The sequence below is a fragment of the Sceloporus undulatus genome, chromosome 7, assembly GCF_019175285.1.
Source record: "Sceloporus undulatus isolate JIND9_A2432 ecotype Alabama chromosome 7, SceUnd_v1.1, whole genome shotgun sequence".
Taxonomy (NCBI): domain Eukaryota; kingdom Metazoa; phylum Chordata; class Lepidosauria; order Squamata; family Phrynosomatidae; genus Sceloporus; species Sceloporus undulatus.
In genome coordinates, this window is record NC_056528.1 from 2,753,342 (window position 1) to 2,768,721 (window position 15,380).

Genomic DNA, 15,380 nt, shown 5'->3' on the forward strand with positions numbered 1-15,380 from the left:
TAATGGCGTGATCTGCTCCAAGCCAACTCAGGAGGTCCATGTGCTTTCCAAAAGAGATGGATGGAGCTCTGCATTTACTCTGCTTTTTCATATGCAGAGAGGGAAAAGAGCCATGGACTATGCATCCCAGCAAATGGGCCCTCCACATTTGCTGGGGTTATGGACACATGATGCCAGTGAAGGTGCTTTTAGATTTGGAAACGCAATCATAGTTTAGATTGCAAAGCTAGTTTAGCAGAAATGCTTTGCCGTACTGCCTGGGCAGAATCGGTAACTGCGTTCCTCTGCACCAATGAGATACATCCACTCTGGCAACATATTGTGCAGTGTGCAGGGATTAAATAAATTTAAAGATATATGCATCCTTTGGGGAGCCTAATTTACACTGCTTCCAAGACAGATTTACTGCGGCTTCTATACTCAGGGCGGGTATGTTTTCCTCTGAAAATAGCCACCTTCTCTAGCATGAATAAATTACCTAAACTTAGTCGATACATGAATTGGAATAGCTTGCATAATTTATGTTACTTCTGCCAGACATGGGAAGGAGGTATATAAGGAGCACTAATACTATACAAATGGACTGCTATAAGTTATTTGTGCTCTTCTGATGTCTGAGGACTTTGCCTAGTATTTTCCACACTCAACAGACATGTGGACTAGGAACAGGGTCTTTAAATCACTGCGGAATAGCGGTCTATAAATAAAACATATTATTATTATTATTATTATTATTAAAAATAGTAAAGTCACAAAAATTTAGCTTCACCGTTCTATGTATTGGCATACAATTGTGGAAGCACAGAAAAACTCCTCTTACAGTCAGAGAGAAACTTGTGTTCAGAGATCGAACTACTCCCATTGCTCATGGCAAGGGTGGGGAATCTTTGGCCCTCCAGATGTTTTGGACTATAATTCCCAGCTATGTTGGCTGGTACTGCTGGGAGTTATAGGCCAAAAAGGCTGCCAGCTCAAAGGCAATTCAACCCTGCAGATTGGCTTGAGCAGTTCACATAGTCAGGTGTCCGCAGCCTGTGGCAAGAGCTAGGCCCAGTGGCCATTCCTTAGAGTTAACCTCACCAACCTTCCCACTAAAATGAACCAAGGGGACCGGTCGTAAAACGGGTCGTGCCCATCATTGAAGAGGTCCGATCCCTCCTCAGTCCCAGCGTCGGAGCTAGTATCGTCCACAAAGGCCTCGTCGTCAAAGTCCTCCATCTCATCCTGCTGCTCATCGGCGAGTTCGGTGATGTCGGAATCGGCCGTGGAGAAAGTGGGGGACGGCGTGCGGTCTGCCAGGCGTTCATTCACACAGCCGTGGAAAATGGGGGAGCTAGATATATCGGTTAACGGAACACTTTTGATTAACGCAGCAAGGGAGGAGAGAGAAAGAAAGGAATAGCTTCATTTGACAAAGGAAAGTTGCTGCCTGAGCCCAGCTCGCAGCTAACTAAAATGAATTGACAGGCAAATGCTTCAGATTGTGGGGAGCAAAGGGTGGGAAAGAGGATGGTGTGAAGGCACTGAAGAACTGGGAAGAGGAAGACTTCAGAGAGAAGCAAAGGAAACATGCTACATGACACACCAGGCTCTCCTATGCTGACGCACATTGTTATTTTTAGCTCACTTAATAAGCTTGTTACAACCGACTACACTTTCAGGTTTATGCTTGTTACGACAGACTACAATTTCAGGCTTCTGAAGTCAAGAACACTCTTGACATTCTGCAGAATGAGGCAGCAGACTGAAGTTGCAGAATTCTGGAGCATACCACTGAAGTCCGGGGAATGTGGTGTCATGTTTCATTGCCCTCCCACCAATAAAAATCCAATCATGTGCTAAGCTAGAATAACAGAGAGAAGGCTACATAACCTTCCCTTATCATCCTAATGGACTTATCCATGTGAGCTGCGAAGTGGCAGGTTGACAAGTCTGTTGCACTTCTTTTTTTCAACTTGCATCTGAAGTGGCTCTCCAGATTTCTACCAATCTCATTTTACGAGACAGCAGACTGAATTGCTTATGAGATTGGTAGAACAGCTCTTAGACAAACAAGTTGCATTAGAATCCCAACAAACTCATTTTGAACCTATTCCTTTTTCTTTCTCTCTCTCTCTCTCTTAAGTGAAGGCTCGTGTGGTTGTGATGTTGAAGCACCTACTCAGCAAAAGAAAACAAAAACACAGAGACAAAAATGCAAGACCATTCATGCCCTGCTGCAGGAATGGTTTGCTGTGAATGGAGCAAAAACATCAGTCCTCAAATCCCCAAATGAATGGAGGTGGAACAGCCAAACATGTGAGGTTCATTCGCCAAGACTCTCCAAAAGCAGTGACTCAAAATAGTGGGTACCACACTCAAACTATTACATTCCACAATAGCACACACATCATAAAAACATAAGGATGCACCTATACCCTGTTATTCTTTGAACTACTGGATATTTGCTGAAGAAAAATGAAATACACAAAGACACCTGTTCTATAGAAACCCACAAAATCCTTGAGCCCACTGAGGGTCTTGTGAGGGTAGTCTGCCTTCGTCTCTTTCCTAAATCCTATTGCCAGTCCTGACTAGAACAGAGCCATTGAATCAGTTCAAGCTACTTATATATTGAGTAACCATTCAACAATTAATTCAATGGGTCTACTCTAATTGTGACTAACCAAGAGGATTCCAGCCATTCTGTGTTTAAAAATAAACAAATGGAAATGGGTGGGTTACAAATTGTAGCCTCAACTCCATAATACCTTCCCAGTAAAATGTCATGAATGAAACGAGAAGATTGCACAAGAAATTGTTTCCCTGAAAGCAGCCTGTGTGTGTCCCTCTGAAGGCAAACCCCACGATTTGGGATGACTGAACAACACAGCAAAGTAGATGTCAGCTGAAGCAGTCCCAACATGGCTGCCTCTCATCCTGGGTAGCACTTTGGAAGATATGGGTGATGGTGCACTTTCAGTTTACAGACCATTGAGACAAGCTCCACAGATGATCCACAATTCCTTCCGTCGACATCGAAGCTGTGTTCTTGCAACACTAACGTACACCAAACATTCAGAGTTTGTTCTTGCCTACCTCCCAACTAGCTTGAACCAATGGAAACGATCATAGAATGGGTCACTGCCTGTCATGGTGCTCTCGCCCTCCTCCTGCGCATTGGAGGCCATTTCTCCTGCGCGGTCGTACATCTCCCGCATCAACTCCAGCCTCTGTCTGCAGGGCAGAAAAAACATCAGTGGATTAACTGAAAGCACTTTTGGAGATGTTTCTTTTCTTTTTTCTTAGAATATAAGAAGATTGGGTACGGCTTCTCAGTTTGCAATTGTTTAATAACTGTGGTTCTTTTGGGTCCAACTGAGACAGGAGTTGAAAATTGGCCTCCCTGTTCCCTGCTTATGTAACAGCAGTGTTTCCAAACTTGTTGAAATTCAGTTCTCAGAAGCCCCAGTCGGCATGACCAAAAGGACCTCCAGATGTTTTGGACTCCAGGTCCCAGAATTCCTGACTGATGGCTAAGCTGGCTAGGACTTCTGGGAGCTGAAGTCCAAAACACCTCGAGGCCCAAAGTTTGGGAATCATCGGTTTAGAGTATAGCAGGAATGGGGAGATACAAGTTTTAGTTCCCACTCAGCCATATAATTCACAGGGTAACCCTGGACCAATCTCTCTCTCTCTCTCTTTGGCTGGCCTACATCACAAGGATATTAAAAGGATAAAGTGGGAAGGAAGACAGCCATGCTAAAGTAGGGAGAAAGAGCCTTGAGCTCATTGGAAGAAAAGGTGGGATAAAATGCAATTAGAACAAAACATATTAATAAATAAATATATAAATAAGTCCAGTGACTTTTGTGAACGAAGAGGCATATGAACCAGGGTTTACCTGAGAGTACTAGAACCTCTCCACCACAATGGCTGTCTATCTGAAACACTGGTGCTTCTTAAAAACGTTCATTTTTCATCACATTATTTGCAGGGCTTGGAAAGATTACTTTTACCCCTAGCCAAAATGAACAAATGCCAAGGGCAGAAAAGACTAGGTAACAGCATTCCAAATAAAATGTAATTTCCCCAAAGGCTAGTGCCTGTAGCCGCTTCTTTTACGGTGAGCTTACGTACTTGAGCTTCTCCAGAGACCAGTAATGAGTTGCTCCATTCTTCATATCCTGGACTTCCACAGCCACCACTGTCCGAGGGAAAGGTCGGCAGTCATTCCGGGTCTTCTCCGTCTCAGGCGGCAAGAGTTCCGGAGGCAACGGAGAGTACAGCGTGTCGGTCAGCAGGACGAACTGGAACTGTACCTGGATGGAGGTAAGGCACATGTCATGACACAAACAAACAAGAGATCTGTGAAAGGCTGCCTGATAGGACAACTGGCATCCAGATTTCCATGAGGAGATCTGTTTTAAGTGAAAGATTTTAAAAGTGTTCCCCAGGCTGGTGTTGGAATGCAACTCCTAGAATCCCCAGCCAATATACTGGGTTAGAAATTAAGGAGTGATCGAGCCACTTCAGCAAAAACACCAACCCATTCCAGTGTCTTTTTTCCTCAAGCAGAGACTTCTCCCAAAAGCTCATAAATTAAGGCATGAATTAAGGCCTGTGCAACTCCATATCTCTGAACATGGAGGCTCCATACAGCCATCAATAAGACCTGATTCATTTGTGTAAGCTAAATTGTGTACCTCTAAAGTAAAGGCAACTGTCCCATTTTGCACAAGCAGGCGGGTCACCTCAGGCGGCAGATAGTGGGAGATGGAAGCAAGACATCAGATGGAAGACTATGTGCCACATGGCTTGTCCTCCACTTGCTGTATTTGGGTGTAGTGGAGGGTGTTCTTTCATTATCAGTGTCAAAGATGCTGGACCAGTTGGGTTTTATATATGGGATAGGCCAGGGTGCCGTCTTGTTTGTTGCCTCAGGCAGCAAAATCTTTGGGCTTGTCCTTTGTGCCAGTCAGTTCCAAACCTGAATCATGACAGAGGTGTAGCTACAAGGCAAGGCAGCATGAGGGCTTTGCCTCTCCAAATTCTGCCCTCTGTGTAATTTTCCTTCAGCCTCCAAATTTCTAGCATTGCAGAGTTTGAGATGTTGAAAACAATTCACATCTAGAATATTTGGTCTCTTAGCCTGCCTCTTTTCTTTGGCTGCCTACACTATATTCTTGAACGCTCAACTGAAGTTTAAAGTTACAGGAATGCTAATAATTTGGAGACTGAAGGGATATTTTATTAGCATGGCAAAAGTCTTATTTGAGGGGAGATAGTTTGCTGCCTCTGTAGCGAGATCCCAGAATCATACATGCACTTGAGAGCAAGAGAGTCTGTTCTTTTGTCTATTCAGGGCCTGCTGCCAATTCATTTCATGAAAACTGCGGGGAATCTAGCTTTTCTTAAGAAAAATGGCAGCCAGTTTTGCAGCCAGAGAACAGCTGCTTTCCCAGTGAAAAGAGTGAAAAGAGAGGCACAGAACAGAGATGCCGTGCCATTCTGTTCTGAGGTCACTCCTCCTCCTTCCATCTCCCATGGAAAAGATGGAATAGGGAGAAAGAAACGCACGTTCCCACAAACATCTCATTTGTAAGTGACCACGCCAGACTCCACCTACAGATAGGCAAACTCTGGAGCACACTGGAGCATCGCAAACACAAGCTCCTTTGTGCTTCTCACAGAGAGCATCTGAGGAATGATCAGAACAATGGATTCCAAAGGGTTGGTATGTTAAGTCTCTTGCAGCAAAACCAACAGACCAGCTTATGGCACTTTAAAGACTAATAGTGGGCAAGTACATGGAGGCCAGGGGACAAATTCTCTTTCCTTATCCCCAATACAGGCCATACAACCCTTCCTCCAAAGCAAGCCCAAATATCTCAATGTAATTAATTCAACAGGTCTAATTTAGTTGGGACTAACAGAAGATCTAGGCCAGTGCCAATTATTTTTGAATGTTGGATTAGGACTCTGGGAGACTAGTATCTGAATGCCCACCTGGCTGATCTTGGGGCAAATCCACACATTCTCAGACTTAGAGGAATGCAAAGGCAAATCCCCTCTAAACACATCTTGCCAAGAAACCCCTGTGATAGGGTCGTCAGAAATGGGGAATGATGTGAAGACACAACACAACCAATTTAATAAGCTGCGGTGAAATCCATGAAATCCCATGCTGTAATAAATCTACAGTATTAGTCCATTTCTAATCATCCATACCTAGATGCTATTCCATTATGGTCCCAGACAATGGTGTGTGTATTATACTCTGCAAATGCCCCCTACCTTTTTTTTCAGCTCCACGCTGATTGCATTGCCTTCTTTCAGGTAGACCGCATTGCCCCATAGTTGATCTCGTAAGGAAGTGAACTGATGAAACTTCCATTTCCGGAAAGCCCACTGGGCAAGTTCATACTCATGCTGAGTCCAGGGCACTAGGGGAAGAAGAAGAGAAATCCCTCTGGCTTGTTTGTGTGGGACTAATACGTTGTGCACCACAGGAAAGGGAACCACAAAAGGAAGGGATTCCCCTAATCTTAGGAAATAACTGATGCTAACATTACGGCTATCATGTCAGTCTACTTCCAATGTTTACATATTGGCATCCTGTTCAATACAGTTGCCACTCCTAACTCGCGGATCCACGCCCTTGAATATCTGTGGAGGGATGGCCTCTGCTATGTTCAATGGCGTGTGCAGCCAGGGGCGCGCCCCATTAAAGCCTATGGGGCATTAACCAGTGCCAGAGTTACATGCAGGCTAGATAAACTATTGTTTAGGGTTTCAGATTATAAGAAGCACTGAATTACAAACCAACCGAGCAAAAATAACAAATAACTAACTTTCAAATTTCACGTACGGAAAATTTTACCATAACCCTGAGAGGTTTCTTAAACCAGTTTAGAGCCTCAGCAGATTTTAAGCCAGACCTGTCAGCAACACTGTGCTATTGTTATGTGAAAAGAGGACTACACTGCACTGCATTAATATTGGGGGACATAGCTTATTTTCTCTCCAAAGAACTGTGATTTATTTATTCATTGCCATACCTCTGTGTGTCTTCTCTCTCTGTTCTGTGGTGAAATGCCAGACCAGGCAGTTTTAAATGTACCCAACACTCACCCTCTTCCTCTTCTTCCTCCTCCTCCTCTGTGGTCTCGGCAGCCAAGGACCGAGTCTCCACCTGCTTCTGTAAGGCCTGGAGTTTGCTCTCATAGTCCTGAAGGAGAAAGAGGAGAGACCGTGTAGAAAAGACAGATAGAAGTGGGAAGACAGAGAGAAGGGGAAAGTCAGCAGCTAGAGGAACATATAAAATACTCCAAAGATGACAGCGTGACAAAAGGAGGGAGAGAGCAGTCACAGATAAATTCTTTCGGACAACCCAGATAATTTAGCACAGCAGTGCAAGCTTTAAAACAGGGGTACAGATATATATATATATATATATATATTGGCCCTTGAGATATTTTGCACTACAACACCCATAATCCCTTACCATTTGCTCTCCTGGCTGGAGTGCCTGAAAGTTGAAGCAGAAAATATTTGGTGGGCCAAGGATTCCTGAACCCTGTTTTAAAAGACAACTGGGGAATGGGCCCATAGGATCTGCTTGGCTAGCCTGCCAAACCATTCCTGCCAAGCCCTTTTTGCCAAGCACTGTTCCTACTTCCCAGTCATCCTCCAGTGACAGGCCTAGAGACTACTCTGTTTCTTTCTGAATAGCCCAATGCCTTTCCAAACAGAATCCCCTTCTTTTTCTCAGTATGCAGCATGGAACAGAGCACCCTGCTTCTCCCCAAGCAATTGGTGTGAACCAAGAAAAGGGATTTCCTCCTTGGATACTCAACCACATCAATTTGATCTTGGAAAAGAGTGGGAATGTGATTTGAGAATGTGATTTTCAGCTGCACAATCCACTGGAGAAGTCCATGCCTAGACCACAGGAATGCACATGCATCCCACTATCTCCAGGTTGTGCCCTAAAAGCAGCTGTTATGCATACAAACGCAACCATCTCCCCACACTAACAAAGAAAAAAAGCCTCAAACTCCACTTGCCTATCTGGTACTTCCCTTATAAAACACAATGATTCCACTCTAATGTCTTCTAGCCCTGCTGGCTGGGAATGATGGGAACTGCAATCCAATAGATCTAGAGGATGGGAGTTCGGAAAGACTTTGAATGTCTTGGTTCCACCCAGCTAAACTTCTAGCCTGACTCGGTCTGCCTTTGCCAGAGGTATCAGGAACTAGGTTGAGAGCTGAAAGAATATTGTTGGACAGTTGCCCTCAAAATCCTCCTTTACTGCCTTGCCAGCCATTGCCTCTCTCTAGTTGCTGAGTTCATGGGCTGCCAGCCTATCTCTGTTGTTGGCACTCAATGAGCAAAACTCCGCATCCTGTACTTGATGGCTGCTGCCATTTTCAAGTATGTTCAGAGATAGGCTGGCACAATCATTCCCTGATTAAATGTATATTTCATCGTTCTGTCATCTCTTGCCACAATAGATCGTCGAGATGGTTAAAAACACTGGAACAGAGAATTAAAAATACACCTGTGATTAAAACATTAATATAATAGTTTCATGTCTTTAGTTATATACTCTGTTGTATTTTAATTTGTGTTGTACACTGCCTAGAGCCTTGAGGAGAAGCGGGTAAGAACTCATAATTTCAGGCCAGTTAGCCTTCTTGGAATAAGACAGAAAGAGAAATGATACCAGTATTATTATTATTATTATTATTATTATTATTATTAAAACCTCCTTGTTAGTTCTTAAGAAGAAGGAAGGAAGCAAAGGTGAACTGATGAGATGCGCAGAAATGGTACCAGACTGATACAAGATGATGCTTGGAAGAAAAGAAACAGGCCGCGGCAGAAAGTGTTATTTTAGGTAAATCAACAATCTTGTGTGTCCTTTACCCAAAACTTGGTGGGTACCACCAGAAAATCCTAAGGAGAGGAGGCAAGGGTTCTCTAAATGGAGGAAGGGGATGAGCCAACCCTTCCCAAAAAGCATAATCCAATGCAAGCATTCTCCGAAACATTGCATGCAGTGCTTTTTATTCCCCCGTTATGCATGAACAGCACTGAAACATACATTTTAAATTCCAAAAAGAATCACTTGGCTATAAAGGAGCCATTCTTTCCCTTTCAGATTATGTACACAAACAGCACAGTACAGTGGTACCTCGGGATACGAAATACCCAGGTTACGAATTTTTCGGGATACGAAAAAATCCCATAGGGAATTATTGTTTCGGGTTACGAAAGTTTTTTCGGGTTACGAAAAAACTCCGGCGCTATTTTAAATGGAGCCGCGGCAGAGCCGCAGCTTTTTCCCCATTAGCGCCTATGGCATTTCGGCTTACGAAGGCTTTTCGGGTTACGAAAGCGGCCGCGGAACGAATTAATTTCGTAACCCGAGGCACCACTGTACATACCTGTACTAGATGTGAGTGGTTAGAGAGTTGGACTCTAGAGACCAGGGTTCGATTCCCAACTCAGCCATGAAAGTCACTGGGTGGCTTTCCGCAAGTTACACTCTCTCAGCCTCAGGGGAAGGCAGTGGTAACCTCCTCTGGACAAATCTTGCCAAGAAAACCCTATGATAGGTTCACCTTAGGGTCTATTTAAGTCGGAAACGGCTTGAAGGCACACAACACGATAAATTATGTAAGCCTGCCTTTAAACATGAAGCAAATCCTCCAACATCCCTAGTAGAGTTACAGCTCCCATCATCCACAGGAACCATGACCAAAAACTGCACTGCTAGGGATGGGAGTTGTAGTCCTATGTATCTGAATGACGGCTGTTCCAACATGGTTGCTTTTCAAATGGAAAATGTCTGAAGAAACATGCCTCGTTGGAATAAGTCCAAATGACTCCTGCGACAAGGGCAGGAATGGAAATGACAAAAGGAGCATGACTGACATGCATACATAAAGTTCCTGGAAAATCCATGTGACTTTTTAAAATGTAGTATTATTCTATGTTCCATTTCTCCTCATGGATGGGGCGTTCTGCGCACAGTGCCTCCGGCATCAGCTTCCTTGATCTCAGCCTGTTTCATTAGGCATGAAATCGGCAAACACCGATTTTTCAAAAGACTTAACAAATCAAAGGTTAAGAATGAAGTGAATCATAGCTCTGAAAAGCTTAATGCACAAAAAATGTAAACGTAGTATTAACCTCCCTGGATGCGATACAGAAATTGTTATAATAACCTAAAAGGGGGGTGCTGGGAGATCAGGGATAGAGAGGCTGGAATTCCCAGGCTCCAACACAAAAAGGCAGGCAACATTTGAGCAATGGAAAGAAATTGTTGGTTAAAATAAGCTTGTCTCATGGCAACACAGATTATCTACTAGGCTACTTGGCTTCTCTGGAGCTCCAAAGATTCAGCATAGTTCAGAGACCCCAAGGGCTTTGCTGGGAAGGAAGATAACGCCTTCATTAAATTCTGTATTTAAGATTATTACGCTTTCTTCTTTGAAAGGTTCCAGGATGTTTATGGACCACAAACATGGAACCCAAGAATAGAAGCCTGTTTCGATATTCTGGATCTTTGGAGAGATGGCTCCAATTCATTTGATGCCTGTCAATCTGGGCAGAGAGTTGATGTTTCTTTTGCTGCTTACCAATATTTCTTATCTACCCCTTTTACCCAAAAAAGATGTTTACAACCACCAGCCTCAACCTGACACCCCTCAAAGTGCTTTGGACTATTTTATAATCAATTGATAACCATTCTCCTTATCTATAACACTTATCTTGGTTTATACACCTAGTTCCCATCCCAATTTGGATGACCATACAAACATTTTTTAATAAGGAAATCCTTGCACACAATGGATTATTGCACCAGGCAAATGATACACAGAATGCAGTCTGACGTCACTTTACTTGCCAAGGCTCAATGCTATGGAATCCTGGGATTTGTAGTTTGTTGTGGCACCAAAGCTCACTCTGACAGAGAAGGCTATACAGTAAATATCTCACAAAACTACAGATCTTAGAATCCCAGAGCATTGAGTCATGGCAGTTAAAGCAGGGTCAAACTGTGTTAATTCTGCCATGTAGATACAGCCCGAGTTGGTTATATGAAGGGTAGGATTTTAATGGAGGAGCAACAACTATCCTGAATTTGACCAACTTAGTTGCAATGAGTCAACTAGCTCCTGAGCTGCTGAAATTTGGTCTAGTGCAGGAGTGATCAAAAACCCCAGGATCTGGATCTCGCCAGCCCCCCGAAACAAAACCAGAAGTGGCAAGAAACCCATTTAACATGTTGAGAACAAGGAGGATTCAACATATGGTGTGGGTGACTATACCTGCCATCTCTGGAGGCTTTCAGAATCAGTATTTCTCTTTCTTTTCTCTGGGAGGGGAGGACCTCGGGTGACAAAAACAACCATGGAGCTGCACATGGCTTGTGGACCACATGGTCCCTATCCCTAGCATAGCAATTAAAACATCTATCAAACTCCCATTTGATCCCCAGATGGGTTTGGGGCAGCCGCTGCTGTTCTCTAAGCCTAAACTAGAGTTATTGAGAGAAGAAAAATGGGGACGAGGAGAGCTGCAGAAGCTGCCTTGAGCCCTTTGAAGGAACGGTGGCATGCGAAGGTAATAAATCAATAGCTGTGTCCCTGTTCCAAAAGTGTACCTGAAAAGCTATGATACACTGCATTGAGGAAAAGCGGTTATCACCTAAGTACTTAACTTGGAGGGAATCAATCTTATTGGGTGATGTTATGGACTATCTAACTGTTGAGAGAGGAAAGAGGAGAAGAAAGTAGCAGTACATCTCTCTATTGGGTGTCTTCACGCCATTTCCTTTCATGGGGAAAGCCTCAGCCCCCCTGGGCTTCCAAAATTTGGATCCCCAAATAAATGGAGAGACTTACAAGAGTATTTCATGATTTATTGGAAGCACTTGTTAAAATGCACAAGCAGTTCTGCCTTCCACAAAATGCAGACTTGCTAAAATAAAAACACAACCAACACATGGCCAAAGCCACTTTTTAAAGAAACAAAAACAGAACAAGGATAATAAAATGGACAGGTTCTAAAATCCCATCATTTCACCGGAAGAGTCAATTCCTCCTTTACAGTAATTCTGAACAGAGTCCACACAGGGAAGCTCTTGAAACTGTTTCAGAAGGCAAACTTATCAAAAGCATTTTTCTTACATGATATACAGCAGGGGTAGGCAACCTGCGGCCCGCGGCCCGGATGCGGCCCAGCAAGGCCTTGGGACCGGCCCCTGGCCTGGTCCTGCCACCGATTGCCACTGGGGCCTTTGGGGGGCAATTGTCTATAGAAGCCTCAGAAACATGCATTTATATTAACATTTTTTAAAGAATCAGCAATTTTTTTCACGTGTCCTCCATTTTTTTTAAAAAAAGTGTCTTCCATTTGAAAATTTTGTCCTACATTTGTCCTGGTTTATTTATATATTTAATTTTTAAAAAATATATATATTTAATTATTTATTTTTTGGCTTCTGCCCCCCAGTTGTCTGAGGGACAGCAACCCGGCCCCCGGCTCAAAAAGGTTGCCTACCCCTGATATACAGCTTAGCAACCAAGTAAGAGAGGCATGGGGTGAACTGAAAGAAAGGTCTGTTTGAATATCCATTCGAGGACACAAAACATCTTCCTCTCTAAATCTGGACAGATTGTTTGATTAAGCCCATGCGCAAAACTGTCAAGAGGAAGACTGAAAAGAGCAAATGAAAAAAGCACACGTAGCTCCCTGCACCATAAGCATCAAGTATTTCACTGATTCGAACCAGTCCTCAATAGGACACAGCCCCTGGAACACTGGGTTGGGACCAGTTCTTAGGAAAGTTACTTTTGGGGATGCAATCTTCCACAATCCCTCTACCAGTAAGGACACTGGCGACGCAGGATGGAAGATACAGTGCCTTGTAATTCAAAAAAGTAACTCTCCCAAGCTTCGGTTGGGACAACAGAAGATCTCTCAATGCTGAAGCTTTCTCCCTTCGGCCTAAACTGGAGGCCATGATCTTACACACATTAGTAGAGAAATCCCACTGAACTTCATGGCACCTGCTTCTGAGGAGGTGGCTTAAAAACATCTACGAAAGCCCAGACCGCCAACTTCTTTCTTTCAGTTAGTCTCAAAGGTGCTGCAAGATCTCTCTACAGACTGGTTCCTACACACTAACATGGCTATATCTTTGAATTTTGAAGACGTCACTGTTAGGGATCACATCTATGTGCAACTCCCCCTTCTTGAATAGGCCTTTCTTAAAAGAAGAATATTCAAGAGAAGCTTCTGAATTACTGATAACCAATGGCCATGTTCCCATGTCACACTAAGCCACAGTTTATATTATCCAAGGTTTGCCATTTTAGCCACAAACTATCCTGTGGATGACTAAGCAACCAGAGTTTAAAATTGTGTGTGCGGCTGGTCAGCAAACTATAGTTTGCATACAGGGCTGAATCTGGGCACAACAAACCAGAAGGCAACAAACCACAATCTGGATTACCTAAATGTGAAATGTAGCCGGTCTGTCTGCAAGGATGAGGCTTTAAATCCTCATTAATCCCTTGTCTTGTTTTCTGCAACAAATCCACCCCTAAACTGGTCACCCTGTTCCTAGGAGAAAGAAACTTTGGAAAGACAAAGGTGACAAAGATTAAGAGTCCTTATTAACATCAGTCCTGTATTCCCAATTTAAATCCTTTGAGCACAGGCTGTTCATTTACGAACCCCATTAAAAGGCAATTACATGTGTCTGCATGTCAATACTAGTTTAATCCCAAAACCTACCATTTCTCTTCCTATTTCTCTTTAAAAAACCTCAACAGTATTCATCTGAGAATGGAAATAAGTGTGGGAAAAGGTGCAATACTTCCTTTTAACACCATACAAACCTTAATGAAAACTAATGGGAGTCTTGAGAGGCAACCACTGCATGTTGCTCTTCTACAAGCAAGATGCAAATATGCAGTGTCTTTTTCCTTTGTTTAGCGAAACACTATTCTTCATTAGAGGGTGCTCCCATTTGTAAAAACGTAAAACTGGTGCCATTTATGCACGCTCTTCTGATTTTAACAAACCCAAAGCAGATACGGTAAGAAGCAGATAAAAGGTCTTGCTTGTACATTTTATATATATATGGAGGTGAGAAATGGAGTGATTTCAAGTTTTCTAAAAGAGGGATTGTAATCAGCATGAGAATTAACCCAGTGGTTTTCATTTAATTCAAGCCCACGCTCTTCAAAACTCGGTTCTGCTCCCAATTCAACTACAACCCCTGCTTCTTCCAAACAAAATCAGGCCAGACTTCCCTCTACAGAAATAGATTCCTTTGCAGAAAACCAGAGCTTGAACACTTTGTATCTCGAAGTCTGTTGGGTTGCAGGCTGTTGTAGATAAACTTGTGAACCTGTCAGTACAATGGAAAACAGCAATTCTCATACCAATAGGACTCTTATGAGAGTGGACTTGCATTGATATTTCACATTTACATCTGACCAAAGGGCACAGGCCTGGTAAAGAGCTGAGATCGCACATCTGGGCAAATACGGTCCAAACTGTGAAATCAACTTGACGGGTTTGTTGGAGCAGGGAAATGACAAAAATGCCTATTCCTTACTACTTGAGAGTCATAGGTACATACAAAAATGTAAACTTGATGAAGTGCTAGAAATTCCCTTGCCCCATAAACATAGGAAGCTTAAACTGTTGCAGGATTTTGCACAGTAATTTCTGGGACACTGGGGTTCGAATCCCATTCAGTCACGGAAACCCACTGGGTCACCTTGGACAAGTCACACTCTCTAAGCCTCAAAGGAAGGCCACAGTAAACTGTTTCTGAATAAAGTTTGCCAAGAAAACCCTAGGAGAGGGTTGCCATAAGTCAGAGTCGACTGGAAGGCACATATTATCAATCCCTACAAAACGATTGCTATGCTAAGGCTCCTTGGGAGTTACAATAAATTCAAGTTTGTTCCCTCCGACCCACCCATCATCAAGCAGAAAAACAAGCCAAAACTCTCACTATTCCCACCCAAATCTGTAAAGGAAAATAAAACACACAAACATTGGAGAGTTGAGATGCTTTACCTGCATCCTTAACATAACCAAAGGCAACATATAAGAGCTGGGGCCACAACTTCATTTAGGCAGCTTTTGGTGGCCATTGTAAAATCACACTCATTCTTAAAGAAAGAAGCAAACAAAAATACTTTATAAAAAGCCACTATGCAAAAAGGCAAGACTTTGCATAGGTGACATTTCATTAACAACTCACACATGTTAATATTTCTTTCTCAAATTCAGGAAAGAAGGGTCAGAAATTAGCTATGTTTGTCTTCCGACCTTAAACCTAACTGGTTTATGGCTGAATG

The 15,380-nt window shown here is 43.1% G+C and overlaps 1 protein-coding gene across 12 annotated transcripts in view; it reads right to left on the reverse strand.

Annotated features, from left to right (window-relative positions):
* Nucleotides 1-15,380, reverse strand: part of KIF1B (kinesin family member 1B) — a 100,730-nt gene that overhangs the window by 23,394 nt on the left and 61,956 nt on the right. For 5 of the 12 annotated variants that reach the window (XM_042479407.1, XM_042479412.1, XM_042479410.1 and 2 more), the window contains 5 exons: nt 7,114-7,210; nt 6,277-6,425; nt 4,120-4,301; nt 3,079-3,216; nt 1,085-1,357 (listed from right to left, as the gene is read on the reverse strand). In XM_042479407.1, coding sequence (XP_042335341.1) covers nt 1,085-1,357; nt 3,079-3,216; nt 4,120-4,301; nt 6,277-6,425; nt 7,114-7,210 — 839 coding nt within the window. The remainder of the gene's footprint in view (nt 1-1,084; nt 1,358-3,078; nt 3,217-4,119; nt 4,302-6,276; nt 6,426-7,113; nt 7,211-15,380) is intronic. The other 7 variants (XM_042479414.1, XM_042479413.1, XM_042479411.1 and 4 more) reach the window with 2 other exon arrangements.